Source organism: Staurois parvus, unplaced genomic scaffold, assembly GCF_062004578.1.
Source record: "Staurois parvus isolate SC_StPar_1 unplaced genomic scaffold, SC_StPar_1.0 ptg000453l, whole genome shotgun sequence".
Classification (NCBI taxonomy): domain Eukaryota; kingdom Metazoa; phylum Chordata; class Amphibia; order Anura; family Ranidae; genus Staurois; species Staurois parvus.
In genome coordinates this window covers 2,744,468-2,767,483 of record NW_028318249.1, presented here as the reverse complement: position 1 = coordinate 2,767,483, position 23,016 = coordinate 2,744,468, and the positions used below count along the sequence as shown (strand labels likewise).

General features: G+C 44.0%; 1 protein-coding gene across 1 annotated transcript; it reads right to left on the bottom strand.

Moving 5' to 3' along the window:
• Positions 1-3,948: 3,948 nt before the first annotated feature.
• Positions 3,949-21,196, bottom strand: RP1L1 (RP1 like 1). The gene is made up of 3 exons (XM_089688731.1): positions 20,573-21,196; positions 17,488-17,665; positions 3,949-9,163 (listed from the first exon to the last, which is right to left on the bottom strand). The coding sequence occupies exons 1-3, from the start codon at positions 21,194-21,196 to the stop codon at positions 3,987-3,989; spliced, it is 5,979 nt and encodes a 1,992-aa protein (XP_089544857.1). The 3' UTR covers positions 3,949-3,986.
• Positions 21,197-23,016: the final 1,820 nt, after the last annotated feature.

The following is a 23,016-nucleotide window of genomic DNA, read 5'->3' as shown; positions in this document are numbered from 1 at the left end:
TATTCAGAGATAGATAGATAGATAGATAAATAGATAGATAGATTCAACCATTCTCAGCCCTCTTACCATAAAGCAGGGCTCTCCAAACTATGGCCTATCCGGCCAACTACAAGATTTCATCTGGCCTGCAGCTAGGGGTCACCGGAGTATCCTCAGTGAATGGACTGATGATTTACGAGATTTGATCTCCACTTCTGATAGGGACCCTGAAGTAAGTGGGGGAACTCTAATATGAACACTGATGTAAGGCAGGACACTGATATATTATATATATAAATATATATATATATATATATATATATATACATACAGTATATACTGTATATACACTTCTGAAGTAAACTGGACTTCTGATGCGATTGGTAGCTTCTAATAAAAAGTTGTTTTTCATAGCATGTTTATTCAATATATTTATTTAAATTTTATTAATTCATTCATAAAACCAACTTTTGTTCAACCCTCAAATGTTTGTGAAAAATACAAAGTGGCCGTGGTACTAAAATTTTGGAGACCAATGCCCAAAAGGAACCATTAAAACCTTTTTTAGGTCCCAGGGAACCCCTCCTAAATCAATTGTTTGGGACTGAGTGGGAAAAATGCCCCATACATTGGTGGCCAGTGAAAGGTTTCCCCCTTACAGTGGTGGCCACCCTTACAGATCACCAAAAAGATGCTTGGTGTCCTTAGCTGGCTCTGGCAAGTGGCATTGACCCTAGAGCCATTCATTCACCATCAATTTGGAGGTCAATTAGCCACAGCAACCCCTGGAGAAACCCTAGGGTTCCACAGATCCTTGGTTGAGAAGGGCTGAATTAGACTATATAGACATATGTCTGTGGACACCTGAGATCATACCTACATGAGATAGACATTGTATTTCAAAACCATGGCCAATGATATGGCTTTCCACAATATTTTGGTAAGTGTCCATGTTTATTTGTGTACATTTTTGAGGTCAGGTACTGATGTCGGAAGAGAAGACCTGGCTTACAATTGGCATTCTAATTCATCCCAAAAGGCGGTCAATAGGGTTGAGATCAAAGCTCAACTTGCCAAATTTTTATGGACTTGGCTTTATACACAGGGGCACAGTCATGCTGGAACCAAAAAGAGCCTTCACCAAACTGTTACCACACAGTTTGCAGTTCACAATTGTCTAAATTGTCTTTGTATAACATAATATTAATAGTACCCCTCACTGGATACACCTGAATTCAGTTAGTTGGAGGAATACCCACATACAGTACTTTGGCTCATATAGATAGGTGTGATGGTCAGGTGTCCAACATTTTGGCCATTTAGTGTAGATAGATTGATTTTTGATAGAAGGGTTAGCTTGCCTTTTCACAAAATATGAGACTCAAAACACCCTCCTCGCTGCACATACCTCCTTTGAAGATTATCTTTCACTGCCCATGCTAGCTGATGTAGCAGCCCAGTCATTTGAAGGTCGTGCTCTACTGGACATTTCTTTCTTCCAGAACGCTGTCCTGGAACAAAGCGAGCTCAGAGAGATTCTCACTGATCAGCATGGTCACGTGCCAGTGCTGACTAATGTCCACTCACTAGTCCAAGCATTATGATGATACACAGCTCTGGGCTGTGTACTGCAATTTTTCAGATGCCCAGACCACTAACCTGGCTGGCATGGGTGACTAAAGATAATCATTAAAGAAGATTAGCGCATTAGGAACGGGGGGGGGGGGGGTTAAGGGTTCACCTAGTTTTGTGAAAAGGTGAAATAACCCCCACCCCACTCCACCACCAATGGAAACAATGAAGGAAATAACAGGATTATCAGTGATTCAATCCAATGGTGCTAACCAAAAACTGAAATACCAGTCTTGGATGGACTTTTCCTTCAAGGATTGTTGCATAATGTACTTTAGAACCTTTTGGAAGTTTAAAGCAAACTAATAACATATAGAAACAATGACCACATTGCAGTTTTATTTTTGAAAAGACATCCACAGAAGCTTAGTAATTCCCTCTTAGAAGAGTTCTGTGCATTTGTATAGTTCAAGGGTCTCCAAACTTTCTAAACAACTGGCAAATTTACCATCCTTCAGGCTTTACAGGGGCCAGACTGTGGCCATTGGAAGTAGAAATTGTCTTGACATAATTGGGCGAAAACAGTGCATCTTTGGCATTAGCAAGATAAATAGTGCCCCATCATTGGTGTCAGTGGGAGAAATAGTGCCCCATCACTGGTGTCAGTGGTAGGAATAGTGTTCCATTATCAATATCAGTGGGAGGAATAGTGCTCCATCACTGGTGTCAGTGGGAGGAATAGTGCCCCATCATTGGTGTAAGTAGTAGGAATAGTGTTCCATCATTGGTATCAGTGGTAGGAATAGTGCCCCATCATTGGTATTAATGGTAGGGATTGTGCCTCATCATTGGTGTCAGTGGAAGGAATAGTGCCTCATCATTGGTGTCAATGGAAGGAATAGTGTCCCATCATTGGTATCAGTGGGAGAAATAGTGCCCCATCACTGGTGTCAGTGGGAGGAATAGTGCCCCATCATTGGTTTCAGTGGGAGGAATAGTGCACCATCGTTGGTTTCAGTGGGAGGAATAGTGTCCCATCATTGATAACAGTGGGAGGAATAGTGCCCCATCATTGGTGTCAGCGGGAGGAATAATGTCTTATTGTTGGCATCAGAGGTAGGAATAGTGACCCATTATTGGTGTCAGTAGGATAAATAGTGTCCCATTGTTGGTACCAGTGAGAGGAATAGTGCCCCATCATTTGTGTCAGTAGGATAAATAGTGTCCCATTATTGGTGTCAGTAGGATAAATAATGTCCCATTGTTGGTATCAGTGAGAGGAATAGTGCCCCATCATTTGTGTCAGTGGGAGGAATGGTGTCCTATTGTTGGTATCAGTGAGAGGAGTAGTGCTCCATCGTTGGTTTCAGTGGGAGGAATAGTGCCCCATCATTGGTTTCAGTGGGAGGAATAGTGCCTCATCATTGGTATCAGTGGGAGGAATAGTGCCCCATCATTGGTATCAGTGGGAGGAATAGTGTCCCATCATTGGTATCAGTGGGAGGAATAGTGTCCCATCATTGGTATCAGTGGGTGGAATAATGCCTCATCATTGGTATCAGTGGGAGGAATAGTGCCCCATCATTGGTATCAGTGGGAGGAATAGTGCCCCATCATTGGTATCAGTGGGAGGAATAGTGTCCCATCATTGATAACAGTGGGAGGAATAGTGCCCCATCATTTGTGTCAGCAGGAGGAATAATGTCTTATTGTTGGCATCAGTGGTAGGAATAGTGCCCCATTATTGGTGTCAGTAGGATAAATAGTGTCCCATTATTGGTGTCCGTAGGATAAATAATGTCCCATTGTTGGGATCAGTGAGAGGAATAGTGCCCCATCATTTGTGTCAGTGGGAGGAATAATGTCCTATTGTTGGTATCAGTGAGAGGAATAGTGCTCCATTAATGGTGTCAGTAGGATAAATAGTGTCCCATTGTTGGTAACAGTGAGAGGAATAGTGCCCCATCGTTTGTGCCAATGAGAGAAATAGTGCCCCATTGTTACCGTTAGTAACAGGAATTATTCCCATTGTTGGTGTCTGGGGGGAAGAAAAGTATCCCAAGGGCCAGATAAAGGCTAGCAAAGGGCCCCCGGGTCACAGTTTGGAGACCACTGGTATAGTTGATGCTGCAAGTTGAGAAATGACTGAACAGCACTATAAATGGTCATGGACTCTCCACCTGCTGTTCAACCATTGTGAGAACCCTGATTTCAGCAGCAATTTCAAAACACCAATTTTCAGTGCCAAACACAAGCTTTATAATCCAGAAAATAGGTGCTGCAAATTTGAGCCTTTTCTAACAGAAGGCTAAAAGATGCTTGTAATTAGCTAGGTACACGACAAATAAACTGCAGTGTAAATATCATTTTTACCAGTTGGATCTGTTGAGCATTGCTTTTTAGACGTATATAAAAGGGTCTAAGAGTTCTTTTACCTAGAAGTCCAGGTCATCTTGATCAATAATATCATCTTCCAAAGCCTTCTTTGATTTACTGTCACAATCCTCAAAGCTTCTTTTGTTGTTTGATACCTGCCCATTACTTTCACTTTTATTTATACCAACAGGGCTTGTTCTTGGAGAGTCTCCATCCTCCTCCTCTTCAGAGGAACTGTCAGGGTACATATGGGACTGTTTACTACCAGAACTGTTTGATTGTCCATTTGGTGATATTTCCCCTAATGTATTGTTTGTCTCTTTAAATTCTTCTAGATCCTCCACAGAGCCATTCTGTGTTATGAGAGAACCACGACCTAAACATGATCTCTGGAAGTATGATCCAGGGGATTCGACAGCTTCTGTGTTTTCATCTTCTGAGTTTTCCTCAGTTTTGATAATAGGGTTCATTGTTTCACTTTCTTCATGGAAAGAACCATTTTGAGAACACTCTTCTGAAACAGCAACTTCATCCTGCATGGGTTGTTCATCACCAGGATCAGACACCTCTTTAATTTCCTCTTGTTCAGATGTTAATTCTTGATCTTGGTGGATATCCTCTAGCTGATTTGGCTGTTCATCTTCGCACACTGCTGTGTTGTCCTCATCTGCTGGGCAGTCTGTGCTCACCTCCTTCCCTTGGGCACCTTCAGAGTCAAGTTCATCAGATATGGCATTTTCAACTTCACCGTCCAAGTTTTCTACATTGGAGTCTTGGTTTTCAATTTCTTCTTCATATTCACATTGAAGGTCATTTGCTTCGCATATGTCATCTTCTTCTACAGCTGATTTATCCTGATGGTCATCAGCCTCGTTATCTTCACCATCTTGTTCCACAATGTCTGATTTTGTTGTATTTTCATCACCAGCTTTAGAAGCCAGAGAGGCAACTTCAATGGCATCTTCTTCATTTTGGCCTTCAGGACTCTCTTTTTCAGTTGCTGCCTCTATGGTATTGTCACATGCTTCTTCTCCAGCATTTTTTGGCTCATTGTTTTCCCTTTTCATCTTCAATATCTGTTGAAGGTCAAATGCTCTCACAATAGGAGCATCTGCAACTGGAAGCTTTGGTTTTGATAATTTTGATAATTTCTTCTGTTTTATGCATTTTTCACATGGGCAGAACTCGTCATTCGCTTGTCCACTGCTGTCATCTGCGAATGAAGCACTGAAAGTTAGATCTTCTTCATCAGTCTCACATGAATCGTTAGTTCCAACTTCCATGTTATTGCCACCTGCATAACCATGCATGGACCCTCTATGCATTGTTTGCAAACGTCTTCGCCTTTCCTCTGCTTGCAAAGAAGACTTGCGCTTAGGACCATCAGCAGGGGGCCTTGGCATCCTTATTCCTGCTCGACTCCGAATTTTCTTCAATTCCTTTGAAATACTCCTCTGGATTCTTTGGCTTACCTCACTCTTAAGTTCTGCAATCATCTCATCAAGATTTTCATTGTTTTCTAAATTCCACCTGACCTTGAAATCATACATTGCATCCACATAATGAGTCATAAATTCCTTCTCAATTTTTTTTAGTAGCTTCAGTACCCAAACTGGGTCAGCATTAAATGTTTGGTTATTCGTTGCTGGATTGTTTTTCCCATTTGAATCAGATGTAGATATGATAGTGGTCTGACTGCAGGAATTGACGTCATTTGTCTCCTGCGAGTTAGACTCTTGGGTTTTTACCTCATTTCCACTATGGCTAAGGATATTCATGGTGTCATTATTACTCATAGCATGGTCCTCTGCAGCTTCTGTATCAGTGCTTCCTTGCCCTTTCATAGAGTCTTTTACATCTCCATCAGAATTGCTGTCTATCTTTTTTTCATTCATATTTTCATCCATGACGTAAGATTTAGTTTCATCAAAACCAGCATCGGCAGTTTCTGTTGTGGCTGTTTGACCACTTCCTGTATCCTGTTCTCCTGAAGAGGTTGGCTCTTCAGCACAATGTTGTATGTTTTTACTATCACATTCCACTTCCTTAACTACTGATTTTTCAGTTGCAGTATTATCACCTCCACCAGTTATGCTACCATCACCTGATCCATCAAACCCACTGTTGATATCCACTCCAGAAGATGAAACTGGAGTCAACTCATCTTCTCTGGAATAGTGCTTTGCAGACTTAAGATCAGTTATATTTTTATTGGCTGGACCTTCTGCCCATAGTGCTTGAAAAATATTTAAAAGTTCAATATACTTTGAGTCATTTAAGTTTTTTGTGGGATCTGTTGGACCATCATTTAGAAGCTGAAGACTAGCAAGGCATGAGATCAGGACCTGTGCTGAGTTACTAAGCTTCCTTCCCATGGTCTGTGATACTTCTGGTAAACTGTTTGACCGGTCAAGCTTTGCTTCCTGTAATGGATTTAGCAGTGCTTTCATTATTTGCACAGAATTATGTATGTTGTTTGGTAGTGACCTATTATCACAAATGCAGTCCTCTGTCACTGCCTCATCTTTCGCATTATTTGTTTTTGAGTTATTTGACAAATCAGACGTGTCAATTTCTTCCCTATCGGACAAATTTGCATCTGCTGTTTGATTGGCATTATCAATAGAACACACCTCAGTCATCTGCTTGCCAACTTGATCATTATTTTGTTCTTCTGTTGTAGAGACCTCATTCAGTTCACCATTGTCCTCTTTATCAACATCTAAATTTGGTCCTTCAGTTTCGATATCCATAATGGCTTTTTTTTGGCATTCTTCAACTTCATACTCAACAGCTATTGATTCTGAGGGAATTTTTTTAAGCCATTCATTTACGACTTCTTCTGGAGAAACATTTGGTAGTGCAGATGGTGTAAGCTCACCATTTACATTGTGTTCTGCATCTACCGAATCTACTTTGAGTTTTCTCTTTGAAGAACTAGAGCTGTGTTTACGTTTTTTGGTGTTAAGAATATCCTCTGTACTATTATTATTAGAAACTGCTTTTTTAAACATTTTGCAGGTCTCAATGCTAGTCTTAGATACCAACAAACCCTTTGATGCAGGTGTTGAAGATCGTGAACTGTCGGCCATTTCTCCATTAATGTTTCTCAATGGGTCACTGTTAATGCTGTTAACGGAATATTTATAGTGAGAGGATCGCAAGTGTCTTTTGACGGGTTTATCTTTTGGAGGTGAAGGACTGTGAATGCAGGGAGTCTCTGAAGCTGATATCCTGCTACATGTTTCAGCATTTTCATTCTGATCATTTAGCTTGTCATCATCTTTACTATTTTGGGACATGGCTCTGGCACTATCTCTTGAAGAACTGTGATCACATATTTCAGAGGACCCAACCAGTTTGTCTTTTTTCTCAGACGCTGATGACACTTGTGAACTAATGCTATAATGTTTCTCATTTTCCGGGCAGCTTACATTGTTGTATTTTGAACTAAAGGATTGGGATTTACTTGATGAACGTGAAACTGAAAGGCTTGCCTGAACATCTCCATTGGCCATAGCTGCTGTGCCGTCTTCAGATTTACCTGTGCAGTGTGATTCTAAAGATTCATTGCAACTGTCCTCTGGAATTGTTCCTTGATGGTCTTCTTGCTCTTGGGGCAAAGTTGCATCTGCTACAGGTGACATTGTTTGGTGCGACCGGTTAGACTGAAAGCTCTGTCCCCGACTTTCTGCAAAGGATTTTCTGTTTGATTTAGAAGAGACAGACCTGTTTCCATTCACAATGGCCTCACAATTTTCCAAACTTTCCTGATGGTCCAATATTTTTTCACTATTTTGCTTTGAAATGCAAGACAAGCGAAGAGAACTGCAGGAACCACGATCACCATTTTGGCTACAACTTTGATTTTTCTCTCTTCTTCCAGCTGAAGATCTGGAATGAGAGCTTGCTCTTGAGGAACACTTATCACAATCACTAGTGCTGGATTTCAAAGGGACATCTGGGACTGTATGTCCTTCATTTTCTTGTTCTCTTGGTTCATTTGTGGTCACTGGTTGCTCTGTACATTCACTATGGTCTTCAGACTCTCCTCTTTCGGTGGAAACACTCAGCATGTTCATAAGTGCTGCTTTAGCACTAGTTTCATCTCTTTCTTCATTTTCATTGTAACTGATATTTGACCCAAAGCTCTTGGTATTAGTGCTGCCTTGTTTGAGTAGTCTGCTCTGACTTGTTCTAGAGTGCAATGACTGTGAAACCATTTTGACTCTTTGACTACAGCTTGCACCATCAGAACAAGGTGTGGGAGATGGTTCATTGCAGTCTTCCAAGCTTCCCCCTTCATTTGTTAAGTGTCCTTCAGAATGCTGTGACTCCTGGCTCTGCAAAGACATTTGACTTCTACGACTAGTACGAGACCTCTTTTGGCTATCACCTGTCTTCTGCCTGGCTGTATCTGAGGATGCATCCACATTTGAAACTGCAGTTGACTGACTACTATGACTTGTGCACTGACTAACTCTTGAGTACCTAATGGTTGTTTCTCCATTTTCTTTAGTTTCAGAATAGCGAGAGGATTTGTGGACAACATGCTCCATGTACTCTTCAGAAGACACGGTACGGAGGCTGTCTATAGATGCTTTTTGCTCGGACACTAATTTGTGATGTGAGGAAGTGCTTGAAGCAGATGACCGAGTTTGCCAAGTTTCCCTCTTGGCATAGTTCTCTTGAGGGTTGGCATGCATAGGGTTCTTCCAGATGTCATAATCTTGACACTGCATGCCACAGTGGGCACAGTACATGTCTAATTCCTCATCATTAAGCTTTGAGCTGTATGAGTCGCCATCACATGGATAAAAAGACTCATCTGTCTCAGAAAAGTTTTCTTGGTTCATCTCTTTTTTACCATTTTCATCATATAAACAAAGCTGTTCACATTTGGCCTTGCCGGATGTACTGGACTTCTTTATTTGTGTGGACCATTGAAGGGTCTCCTCGTTGAGTAAGCGAAAACGCACCTTCATCTCCACTGAAAGGCTGCCATCTTTGTTTACGTGAACTTTTTTTTCAATGTCATCATTGAGCAGTGAGTGGCCTGTGTCCTCTGATTTTCCATCTGGACATGTGTTGGAATAAGATGCAAAGCCACTGTTTGCCGGCGACATATTTAGTCCATTGGAATCAGATTTTTCCGATGACAGGGAGAACCTGGTCTTGTTGCTTGATGCAGAACGTGGGTGAATCACACTCTTCTTGGCTTTAATTCCAAAGTTGGCTGCAGCGGGGTCATCATGCCAAGAAAAAAAAAAGAAGATACCAGTTAATTAACATGTTCAAGTTGGACTGAGTCCTAAAAACAGTTGAGAATGTTGTGTTTTCCTTTTTTATTAATACTTGTCTGCTGTTCCTTGCTACTATTTATGTCCATGAGGCAGCAAGTTACCTTAACTCCTTCCTACCAGCCCCATGCATATATGTGGCCTTACAGTGTTAAGGCCCACCCGTACCAAAAAAAAAAACAGAATTCTGCCAAGAGCATGCACTGTGCTCACTCCCGACACAGTTACTGGCAGCTAACAGAAAGCTCCCAATCTCTACTTGCGATCAGGAGCTTTCTGATCATGTGACTGCTGCAACAGCCAATCATAGTGGTCACATTATCACAAACCCAGCACCGCCTCCCACAATTTAAACCCCTTAAAGGACCACGATGTGCCGGCGCCAAGGGATTAAAGTAAAGCTAAAGGCAAAATATTTTTTTACATTTTGGTTAAGGCAGGCGAGAGTTATAACCCCTCTCAGTTTTTTTGTCCCATTGGGGAAATTTCCCTTCACTTCCTGACCCATAGCCAAAACAGGAAGTGAGCAGAAAGCCCTCCAAAGTGATAGAGTCCCTAGTTGTCACCAGATCTAACCATTGGAAGATTTTCCCTGTTCCTGTTCTGATGACATCCCAAAATTTGGGATTTTCTTTCACTCTCAGTGGTAACTGTTACCAGGACAAATAGAGAAGGAGAATCAACCTAAAGGGGGCACATTCCTAATGGGGGCACAGACTGCAATATAAACCTGAGAGAGGTTATAATCCCTTGATCCATCGATCACAGGTACTCTGACATTATTAGGCACAATGCAGGACCATTGTAAGGCTAAAGCTGTTTTTTTTTTCTATTCAGGCATAAAAAACTGAACTGATTCCCCCATCCAAACATTCAAGGTGGATGGGGGAATCTTCCCTGCTGCTCTATTGCATTCTGATAGTAGGACTTCCCTGCTATCAGAACACACTGATTATCACTGAAGCTGATTGGCTACATGCAGTGTTAGAAGCAATATTTTCCAACAAGCTAATAGATCAACTTCTCATGAATGGGAATGGCCAAACATGGATCAAAATTCGGCCAGTTCCTGCTGTCGATTGACTTCTCATAAATGGGAATGGCCATACATGGATCAAAATTTATCCGTTCCTGCTATCAATCATTTTCTCATGAATGGGAATGGGCATACATGGATCCAAATTTGGCTGGTTCCTGCTATCGATTGACTTCTCATGAATCAGAAAGGCCATTTGTGAATGGAAATTCGGCTGATTCCTGCTATGGATCAACTTCTTATGAATGAAAATGGCCATACAGGGATCCAAATTTGCTCGGTTCCTGCTATCAATCGGTTTTCATAATGGAAATAGCCATACAAGAATTGAAATTTGGTCGGTTCCTGCTTTCAAACGATTTTCATAATGGAAATAGCCATACAAGAATTGAAATTTGGTCGGTTCCTGCTATCAATCGATTTTCATAATGGGAATAGCCATACAAGAATGGAAATTTGGCCAGGTCCTGCTATCAAACGATTTTCATAATGGGAATAGCCATACAAGAATGGAAATTTGGTCGGTTCCTGCTAATCAAACGATTTTCATAATGGGAATAGCCATACAAGAATGGAAATTTGGCCAGGTCCTGCTATCAAACTATTTTCATAATGGGAATAGCCATACAAGAATGGAAATTTGGCCAGGTCCTGCTATCAAACGATTTTCATAATGGGAATAGCCATACAAGAATGGAAATTTGGTCGGTTCCTGCTATCAAACGATTTTCATAATGGGAATAGCCATACAAGAATGGAAATTTGGTCGGTTCCTGCTATCAAACGATTTTCATAATGGGAATAGCCATACAAGAATGGAAATTTGGTCGGTTCCTGCTATCAAACGATTTTCATAATGGGAATAGCCATACAAGAATGGAAATTTGGTCGGTTCCTGCTATCAAACGATTTTCATAATGGGAATAGCCATACAAGAATAGAAATTCAGTCGGTTCCTGCTATCAATTGATTTTCATAATGGGAATAGCCATGCAAGAATGGAAATTTGGTCGGTTCCTGCTATCAATTGATTTTTATAATGGGAATAGCCATACAAGAATGGAAATTTGGTCGGTTCCTGCTATCAAACGATTTTCATAATGGAAATAGCCATACAAGAATGGAAATTTGGTCAGTTCCTGCTATCAATCGATTTTCATAATGGGAATAGCCATACAAGAATTGAAATTTGGTCGGTTCCTGCTATCAAACGATTTTCATAATGGGAATAGCCATTCAAGAATGGAAATTTGGTCGGTTCCTGCTATCAAACAATTTTCATAATGGGAATAGCCATTCAAGAATGGAAATTTGGTCGGTTCCTGCTATCAAACAATTTTCATAATGGGAATAGCCATACAAGAATGGAAATTTGGTCGGGTCCTGCTATCAAACGATTTTCATAATGAGAACGGCCATATATGAATAGAAATCTGTCTGATTCCTGCTATCAATTGCTTCTCATAAATGTGAATGACCATATATTAATCAAAATTTAGCCGGTTCCTGCTATTGATCGATTCCCATAAATGGGAATGGCCATACACAAGTGGAAATTTGTCTGGTTCCTTCTAAATTTGTATCCATGTATGCTCAGCTTAAGTTACATTTGTTGTATTCTCTACTTCCCCTCTGCAGTGGATCACTTTCAAGAGCAGCGATTTGGTGACGTTCTGAAAGTGATACTACCGCCTCCTAAGCGTTGTTGTTTTTTTTTTGCCACATAGGGATCTTAAATGAGGATAATGTGTTGCAAACATGATGATAGTATTTGTCCTGTGATTGTAATGCATTCCAATGACTCAATGGAGGAGATTTACTAAAACTGGATCTTTCAAAATCTGGGGCAGCTCTGCATAGAAACCAATCAGCTTCCAGGTTCTATTGTTAAAGCTTAACAGAACAAGCTGATTGGCTACCATGCACAGCTGTACTGTACCAGATTCTGAGTGTTCCAGTTTTAGTAAATCTCACCCGATGGGTGAGTTTGACAGGTAGTGCTCTCTTTAAATATATATATATATATATATATATATATATATATATATATATATATATAGTTAGTTAGTTAGTTATATTTTCCACAGCCATGAAGCAAGACACTCAAAGGTATATCCACCAAAGGGAAACCAGAATGAAGCAGGGGAGGGAGGTGTGGGTGAACATCAGCTGCATGAGTAAGTGTGTGGGTGAATGACAAATCATGTACTGACAGCGACACCACAAGGGGTGACAGTTACTACAAGTGGTCCCTGAAAGACGGAGGATTGGATATCACCCTACTGACATAGAATGGGTAATAGTGACTTATCACACTGTGATAGCACACTATAACATACATATTGTGAGTAGGGATGGGGTGTGTGTTTACAGTGGTTCAGCAGACAGTCAAACTAAACGGAAGGCTCTGCTGCCCACCAAATTAAACTTCTGGCTGCAGCTGGAATTCATTTTTATTTCTCGTTTTTTAATGAGCCCGTGGTGCAGTGTGCAAAAATATAACATCATAGTGAACACACACAAAAAAGTGTACTAGGGTGTCTCATGGTCTCCTCTCAAAGAAGAAAGACCCCTCCCCAATCCTGACTCCTGATGGGGTTAAGGAACTCTCAGGTCCACCTAGCGAAAAGGCCCGGTGGATCCAACTCCTCATGATCAGCTGAAGCCTACCACTGGGTACCAGAGAAAGACATCCCAAGGCAAAGAAGTAAGGGAACTGATGGCCAAGCATCCTCCCCGTAGACTTCAGGGTAGGTCCAAGGACTCACACCCTACAATCCTGAGTGGAAAGGTGACATACGAAAAAAAGGGAAAGTGACATACGAAAAAAAGAGAAAGTGACAGAACTGGTTGGGAGCCTCTACCGGAGAAATACGTCCCAAGGCAGAGAAGGAAGGAACCTGATGGCCAAGCATCTTCTCCGTAGACTTCAGGGTAGGCCCAAGGACTCACACTCTACAATCCTGAGTGGAAAGGTGACATACGAAAAAAAGGGAAAGTGACAGAAACATGAAGCCTACCACTGAGTACTGGTTGGGAGCCTCTACTGGAGAAAGACGTCCCAAGGCAGGGAAGGAAGGAACCTGGTGGTCACACATCCTTGAAAAATCAAGTGGTGTTGTGGCCTAGTGCCTTTTCTAACAATGGGGCCCCAAACCCATAATACACAGAGCACCCAAGGATGCCACCCCCAAGGTGTGCTTAACACCACAGGCTCTCTGTCTTCCCAGCCCCTGGCCAGACCAGGTAGCACCACTCAAATCAGGAGACACCTGGCCCCTTGGAACCCTCCATGCCGGGTAAGTACTCCCAACCCACTTCTTACGTGGTGCATCAATTTAGTTCCCTTGCCCATTGGGAAGATCCCTCAGGACCCCCATCATGCCACTGGAAACTGATAAGAGCAAATACAACACTATAATCTCGTGGTGGTATTACTACTGCCACGAAACAACAACTTGCACAAATGCCTCAGAATGCTTGTATGTTAGTAGCCACCCACATCCTAGCAACTGCTGGAGTTATTGGTTGCCAGGATGCCTATGGTCGCATGGTCATTAGTTGTTGGAAATACATGTATCCCACACGCACTAGTGTTTTCCACAATTGTTACATTGTATCTCCTTACAAAGACATTTGTATTTCCTATGCTCCTCAGCTCCCTCTACTGGCCATAATGGGGTATTTTATGACCCGCTATAATAGAAGAACATTTGGTCAGAAGGGAAATTAGCCTACAGAGCATTCATTTTTGCCCAATTCACACAGAACGAATGTAAATGCAGATTTTTGGGGATTTTTCTATATGTTGAGAGTTTGGGTTTTTTTTTCTGGGATTCATCAGAATGAACTTACAAGTTTGTCCCTCTATGAAGTTACAGTACATCTGGATTTCTGGCAGGATGGGGAAATTAACATTTACTGGAGAGATCGTGCTGAAGATGGTTTTTTTTCTTGCCATGGTCTCCTCTCAAAGAAGAAAGACCCCTCCCTGATCCTGACTCCTGATGGGGTTAAGGAACTCTCAGGTCCACCTAGCCAAAAGGCCCGGTGGATCCAACTCCTCATGATCAGCTGAAGCCTACCACTGAGTACTGGTTGGGAGCCTCTACCAGAGAAAGACATCCCAAGGCAGGGAAGTAAGGATCCTGATGGCCAAGCATCCTCCCCGTAGACTTCAGGGTAGGCCCAAAGACTCACGCTCTACAATCCTGAGTGGAAAGGTGACATATGAAAAAAAGGAAAAGTGACAGAAACATGAAGCCTACCATTGAGTACGGGTTGGGAGCCTCTACCGAAGAAAGACGTCCCAAGGCAGGGAAGGAAGGAACCTAATGGCCACCATCCTTCCCGTAGACTTCAGGGTAGGCCCAAGGACTCACAACCTACAATCCTGAGTGGAAAGGTGACATATGAAAAAAGGGAAATGTGACAGAAACATGAGGAAAAGTAAATAAAAAGTGCCATGACAATGCGGTCTGGTGACAAAAATTACCTGGTCTCAGCCAAGGCTTAGCCAATGAAGCACTGCGCAGAAAAATTAAGTGGTGTTGTGGCCTAGTGCAATTTCTCACAATGGGACCCCAAACCTATAATACTCAGAGCACCCCAGGACGCCACCCGCAAGGTGCGCTTAACACCCCAGGCTCTCAGCCTTCCCAGCCCCTGGCCAGACCAGGTAGCACCGCTCAAATCAGGAGACACCTGGCCCCTTGGAACCCTCCATGCCAGGTAAGTACTCCCAACCCACATCTTACGTGGTGCATCAATTTAGTTCTCTTGTCCATTGGGAAGATCCCTTAGGACCCCCATCATGCCACTGGACACTGATAAGAGCAAATACAACACTATAACCTAGTGGTGGTATTACTACTGCCACGAAACAACTTACAAGTTTGTCCCTCTATGACGTTCCAGCACATCTGGATTTCTGGCAGGATGGGGAAATTAACATTTACTGGAGAGATTGTGCTGAAGATGTTTTTTTTTTTCTTGCCAGGTCCGACTCATGAAGGAATCAGAATCAGAATCTGAAAAAGACTTTGTCTCTGCTCCAAAGGGAAGAAACGTGAGTATCTGGAGTAGGCGAGGTGCAGGGAAGTCAAGTTTACGTTGAAGGAATTATGGGGATTGAGGATCCTCGTGTCCTTCCTGGAGTTACGAGGTTCTCACGACGGTCCCGTCCTCTCCTCTGGACCTGAAAGCTTTGAAGTTCTTCCGTACAAGCCGGCTCCTGCCCCACATCAAACACAGCCTGGGAACCCCGGATTAGCCGGAGATGCTAAAGGCTCAAGACATCAGCAGTCCGGGATGGAAATCCCGTGTAGATGTTCCTGCATGTAAATCCATGGCTGAGCCCCAAGCCGGAACATCTGCCGCTGTCACTGCAGTTATACGTTTTATTGGGAACGATTAGACACAATATGAGCACTTTGATGGGACATCCTCTATATGAAGCATAGACGATGAAAGGAGACCCGTGCAGACTGGTGTTGGCGTTGAGGACTCTCTGCCATGCGTACACGCTGAGCTGATTATATAGGCATTTATATGAACATGAATGCGTCGTGATGGGGATTTGTATGAAGACTGATATTCCTGCACCAAATTCAAACCGGATTGCATAATGATGAGTAACATCAGATGTCAGCTATCAGGCTTGTAAAAGAAAAAAAAAGTGTGGCTTCTCCATTGTCCAATTGGCTGGGGGTAACCCACCCCAGGCCCTATCCCATGTTGTGTGCTCAGCTTTACATAGAAGCATGGCATTGGAATGCAGGATGTTGGAGATGATATACACCAGAGTGGAATGCTCCTGGGTCTGTTGTGATCATGATGAGGGGTTACCACCATCCCTGTTATAAATGCCTGGGTCTGCACACCTGCTGTACCTATACTGAGGGGTTCCCACCCCCCTGTTCTAAATTCCCTGGTCTCTACCCCTGTTGTGTCCATTATGGGGGGTTCCCACCACCTCTGTGCAGAGTTCCTGGATCTGTACACCTGCTATGCCCATTATGAGGGGTTCCCACCACCCCTATGCTGGGCTTCTGGGTCTGTACACCTGCTGTGCCCATTATGAGGGGTTCTCACCACCCCTATGCTGGGCTTCTGGGTCTGTACATCTGCTATAGCCATTGTGGGGTCACACCATCTTTGTACCAAACTCCAGGGTCTGCACACCTGTTATGACTGTGATGAATGCTTCCCACCATCCCTATTCTGAATTCTTGCGTCTACACACCTGTTTTGCCCATTATGAGTGGTTCCCCCCATCCCTGTGCTGAGTTCCCAGGACTGTACACCCGCTGTGCCCATTATGAGTGGTTCCCACCATCCCTGTTCTGAATTATCGGGTCTGTATCCCTGCTGAGCCCGTTATGAGGGGTTCCCACCATCCCTGTGCTGAGTTCCCGGGTCTGTACACCTGCTGAGCCCGTTATGAGGGGTTCCCACCATCCCTGTGCTGAGTTCCCGGTCTGTACACCTGCTGAGCCCGTTATGAGGGTTCCCACCATCCCTGTTCTGAGTTCCTGGGTCTGTACACCTGCTGAGCCCGTTATGAGGGGTTCCCACCATCCCTGTGCTGAGTTCCCGGGTCTGTACACCTGCTGAGCCCGTTATGAGGGGTTCCCACCATCCCTGTGCTGAGTTCCCGGGTCTGTACACCTGCTGAGCCCGTTATGAGGGGTTCCCACCATCCCTGTGCTGAGTTCCCGGTCTGTACAACTGCTGAGCCCGTTATGAGGGGTTCCCACCATCCCTGTGCTGAGTTCCCGGGTCTGTACACCTGCTGAGCCCGTTATGAGGGTTCCCACCATCCCTGTGCTGAGTTCCCGGGTCTGTACATCTGCTGAGCTCGTTATGAGGGGTTCCCACCATCCCTGTGCTGAGTTCCCGGGTCTGTACACCTGTTGAGCTCGTTATGAGGGGTTCCCACCATCCCTGTGCTGAGTTTACCGGGTCTGTACACACACTGTACCCATTATGAGGGGTTCCCACCATCCCTGTTGGTTTTTTTTATGCTCTAGTGTATATGAAAGAAGTGGATTGGAAGCAGCCAGAGGAACACACACAGCAGATACAAAGGTGGAATCAGAGCTAGTGGCTGTGGCCAGGCATTGTCATAGGCTGGCTCCACCAAGAACTGAACCGTGACTCTTGGTGAAGTGAGTCTCACTGATTTGCTGGAAATTAGACGTGATCTGTCTCTGCAGGACTCACCATTTTTCTTGTTGTCGCGGATCTCACTGTTGTGGTTGTGGATGTGTTGAGATCGGAGACCCGGCAGCTTTTCGGTGATACTTTTGCGCATATTTTCAGACTGGATGGGTTTAAAGGTCTCTCTGCCCGCACAGATCAGGATGCTGGGAGACTGCAGAACGCCTTGTATGTTCTCAATCTGGAGGGAGAACACAGCCATTAAATCACTTTAAACCTCTGAGTATTTTGCCTTTTCTGGCTCCTCCCCCCTACATATACACGCTTATGAAATTTTTATATAAAACCTTCCTGTTTTCAGTGCATATTATACAACTAGTGATGTCATCACCGGGTCTCTGCCCTTCTATATGCAATGCAGGCTGATCGTGGTGAGTGGGAGGAGAAGCACAGCACCCTGCTTCTCCTCTCAGGAGCCCTCAGCCCTGATGCTGGCTCTTGGGAGGAGTTATGCAAATATCAAAATGGCTTGTTGGGTAGATGGCAGTCTGGAGAAGTGGGTGTTCCTGGGAAGGCTGGGGAGGAAAGAGCTAGATCAGTGGTTCTCAACCTTCCTAATGCCGTGACCATTTAATACAGTTCCTCATGTTGTGGTGACCCCCAACCATAAAATTATTTACCCAGTAATTATAATTTATGAAGTGTCGTTTTACCTCCAATACTGCTGCTTTCTACACAGTAGCTGCTCTCTACGCAGTAGCTGCTTTCTACACAGTAGCTGCTCTTTACACATCGGAAATATGTGTTTTCCAATGGTCTCAGACAACCCCTATGAAAGGGTTGTTCGACCCCCAAAGGGGTCGCGACCCACAGGTTGAGAACCACTGAGCTAGATGATGCTGGTGTCAGAATGCCCGCTATAAGTCGCTGATCACCGCCATTACTAGTAAAAAAAAAATCCCAGTATATATACCGCCATTTGAAGACGCTATAACTTTCACGTAAACCAATTAATTTACATATATTGGGATTTTTTTTAGACATGTCGCAGAATACATTTTGGCCGAAATTTATGAGGAAATTTGATTTTTATTAAAAAAATTTTACCGGACATGTTTAACCCCTTGCCTACCAGGCACTTCTACCCCCTTCCTTACCCTTCCTTATCAGCGCTGTCGCACTTTGAATGACAATTACGCGGTCATGCAACATTGTACTCATATGCCATTTTTATCATTTTTTCTCACAAATAGAGCTTTCTTTTGGTGGTATTTACTTGCCGCCGGGGGGTTTATTTTTTGCACTATAAACAAAAAAAAAGTAAACATTTTGAAAAATAAAAGGTTTCTTTGTTTCTATTATAAAATTTTGCAAACAGGTAATTTTTCTTCATTATTGATGTGCGTTGATGAGGCTCCACTGATCGGCAGCACTGATGGGCACTGATAGGCAGCACTGATAGGCGGCACTGAAGGGCACTGATAGGCGGCACTAATGAGGTGGCACGGATAGGCGGCACTGATGATGGGTACTGATAGTCAGCACTGATAGGCGGCACTGACTGGCAGCACTGCTGGGCACTGACTGGCGGCACTGCTCGGCACTGACTGGCAGCACTGCTGGGCTGCACTGATGAGCACTGGTGGGTGGCACTGATGGGCACTGGTGGGTGGCACTGATGGGCAGAGTTGGGTGGCACAGGTGGGTGGCACTGATGGGCACTGGTGGGTGGCACCACTGGGCACTGGTGGGTGGCACCGCTGGGCACCGATCATCAGGGCACTGGTCATCAGTGCCCTGATGATCGGTGCTGATCCCTGCTCTGACAACTGCTGGTTCTTGGCAGTACTTTCCCCACGTTCTGACAGCGTGAGGAAAGTGCAGCCGAGAACCGGCAATTGCATTTACCTGTGATCAGCGTGTCATTGGGACACGGCTGATCACGTGGCAAAAATCCGCTGTGATTGGCCTTTTACCACATCAGGTGATCAGCTGTGTCCGTAGGACACAGCGATCATGGAGATCGCCCGGTGTGCGCCCCGAGGGGCGCGCAGGAGAGCGCGTTCTGGGAGGACGTCATATGACGCCCTCCCAGAACTGACCGGCCGCAGTGTAGCTGTCATTCGGCTATCTGCGGTCGGCAACTGGTTAATAGCAAAAAGTTACAAATATTGTTTTTTTCTCAAAATTGTCAGTCTTTTTTTTTATAGCGCAAAAAATAAAAAACGCAGAGGCGATCAAATACCACCGAAAGAAAACTCTATTTGTGAGGAAAAAAAGACATACATTTCATTTGTGTGCAGCGTCGCATGACTGCGCAATTGTCAGTTAAAGTGACGCAGCGCTGTATTGCAAAAAATGGCCTGGTCAGGAAGGGGGATCCCCCCCCCTCGATCCTCAGGAGGGTAAATAACTTCTTATTTTTTTTTGTTACTCTTTTGCTCCATCCATGGACAAGGTCATGCACAGCGACAATTCTCTCTATGAATATAAATAATTCAGCAGCAGCCAGGGGTGGACCGACCATTTGGAAACTCGGCACTCGGGGTCAGTAGGGGGCTCACTGACCCTGGGCCCTTGGGTGGTGCCCGAGTGCTCGAATGGTCAGTCCCCCCCTGGGGGGCCCCATGAAATGCCCCTGGTACCTTTTATAGGCTTTTTTGGGTGTGCTTTGAGTGTGGGCAAGGACACAGGGGCCCCATGATCCCCTATTGCCCGGGGGCCCTATGAGTTGACAGTACGCCCCTGGGTGTAACATGTAATGAAACGTGAACTTATCCTTTAAGTAGACCCTTCCCATACCTCATACCATTCCCTCGTAAATGGCATTTGTGTAGCGGTTTTTGCTCCCTCTCTCATGTCACAGCTCTCTAGCAATCCCTAGATAGCAGCTGTGAAAACTCTGCTCTACTTTCATAAGTTTGTCCTCTACAAGGCCATCATCCTTCCTTTCATCTTCCTTTTTTGATTTTAATTTTTTTTTCTATTAGTGGTGCTTTCAATTTTCAACCATTTAAAAAACAAAATCTCAGCCAACTGAGAAATCTACTGTTTTTTTTTTTCGTGATTCCAAGTCATTTTCAAGGTAGACCAATTGTTTATTTTCTTTACACATATTCTCCCTATTGCAAATTATTGCTGGACTTACTCTCCTTCCATCCACAGTGTAGAGTCGGCGAACAGTAAACTGCAAAAGATCAGAAGCATCCTCAAGGAAGGTCTTGAAGTTGCGTGCATTGCGTCTGTTCAGAATGACGGATCGCCTAACAGTTGGATCTCCATTCTTCACTAGAACGACCTTCTTCCTCAGTCTGGGCACCTGTTGAAAGTGAGCTGCCGAGAACTCCTCCTCCGGCTCATCCTGTTGACCCGGTTTTCGAGCACTCACTGGGCGGCTGCTTTTGTGAGCACCCACTTTAAGCCCAGCGATGGGTTGCACATATTTTTTATCGGAGCATATATAACTTCCTCCATCTTGAAGCTGGTCCAGCCTGTTTATATTATGAGTTCCTCGAGGAGTAGTGATCGTCCGAACTCCAAACGGCAAAGGGACTCGGTTTGAAAGATCGTCCATAAGGGCACTAAAACTCTTGAAACTACGCCGATTAATGGCCATTTTTACTCCGCTGAACTGGGGGTCCCCGCTCTTGAAGAAGGTTATCTTCTTTGCTGGAGTCACCTCAGAGACCCCATGAGGTCGAGTCACCGGGGGCAGGGGCCGGTCTGGACTCGCTGGGGAGGCCGGGAAAGCTTCAGCCATGGTGGAATTCATTCCGGATGGTTATCTGGAACTGAAAGGATAGAATAAAATAATGTTACTGTATTGTCAGCTTCCAAAAATTACAATACATTTTTTTTTTAATTATCAGGTTAACCAAATAGTACAATACAAAATATTTAACTTGTCATCCAGCCACCCCTTCCAGAAATAACCATCAAGTCTTAACATTCCAATGCAGAAGCTCCTAGATGTGTGGTCAGAAGTGCCTTCTACAAATGTTCATGTCGCTTGGTAAATCATTTCAAGTATTTATTGATGAAAAAAATTGGATACAACTAATGCATTTCAGGGGAACAGCCTTCCCTTTTTTCAGGGTCTGGTAGCTACCAGTATATGACAATTCTACTCAGGGGCGGCCTGACCATTTGGAAACTCGGGCACTGCCCAAGGGCCCAGGGTCAGTATGGGGCCCCATGAGATGCCCCTGGTACCTTTTTCATAGGCTTTTTTGAGTTTGGGCAAGGACACAGGGGCCCCATGATCCCCTATTGCCCGGGGGCCCCATGAGTTGTCAGTCCACCCCTGATTCCAGCATAAAGCCAGCCATAGATGGACCAAATTTCAGCCAGTTTGACAGGGACCAGCCAATATTTGAACCATCTATGGGTAGGCTGATTGTACACAATTTTATTGCTGTACAACTTGGGAACAACCAGCCGGTATGATTTTTCATGCGATTACTACCAGTGGCTATAGGTCTTAGCAATAATCACTGTGTTCTTCTGGCAGGGAAAGCACCCCCCCCAAGGAGAACACAATAGCTCCACAGGAGGGATTCCCCACATCAACACTGGCTGTGTTGGTGGGGGAATCAAGTTATTTTCTTTCCTGCAAACACAAGAAAATTGCATTGTCTATGGCCGGCTTTATTCCAGGCCTTCTAGTGAACTCTATACTGATTCTATTTCAAGCCATTCCTTCAGACCCTGAAGAAGGAGGGGGACTCTATACCGAAACCTATTGGATAGATCTGATTTTTAATCAATATTTTAAATAAATTCCCAAGCGAGCTGTTTGTACTAGCTGCTCCTAACCACATATACAGGAATTATTTGTCTGGTGATCCTTCTATCTTGATCAGAGAGGTAGCAGCCTAGGACCAGAACCAGATCCGCACACCCTACTTCCACCATGGCTTTACTTCCATAAAGGAGAACATATTTCTTTATATATACAGTAAACATTATTCCCCTTTCCAGGCATTCAGTGCTACCACAAATTCACCAGATTGTGGTAACCCAGACTGGTCAAACGCATTTCCAGTCTGCTGATTGGACCACGAAGAAGCAGCAGAAGATTGAAGAGTTATCCCTCTGTTCACTCTGATTTCTCCCACGTCAACATGTTGTCAACACAAGAAGAGCCACTGTGCATGTGCACCTGGATCTTAAAGCACCATATCTGTATTTAGAGGTCTTGATGTCCTAAGTCAAGGAGTCTCCAATATATCCAAACAAAGGGCCAGTTTACTGTCCTTCAGACTATAGGGGGGGCAGACTTTGCCCAATGGGAGTAGTAAATACTTTGTGGAAGTAACTAATGCCCATGATTGGTATTAGTGGGAGGAATAGTGCCCCATCATTGATGTATGGGTTGGTTTCAGTTGGAGACATTGATGCATGCAGTCTTTTTTTAACAAATTAATGGAGAACAAAGTACTGTCATGCAGCTGATATTTTCCATACTTTTGAATGAGAGTGGAGATGGGCTGTGGTGCCAGCACAAGTCTGAAGCAAGTCTGGAGCAGAGCCATGGGTTTGGGTATGTTCAAGACATAGTCAGTTGCATCGCTGGAATCTTCATGATGACCA

Bases quoted from the DNA above. Each gene is read 5' to 3' on its own strand.
- RP1L1 (XM_089688731.1), bottom strand. From the start codon at position 21,196: ATGAATTCCACCATGGCTGAAGCTTTCCCGGCCTCCCCAGCGAGTCCA. The intron at 17,666-20,572 runs GTAAGTCCAGCA...TTCTCCCTCCAG, and splicing joins ACACTGTGGATGGAAGGAGA to ATTGAGAACATACAAGGCGT. The intron at 9,164-17,487 runs GTGAGTCCTGCA...ACCCCGCTGCAG, and splicing joins CCGCGACAACAAGAAAAATG to CCAACTTTGGAATTAAAGCC.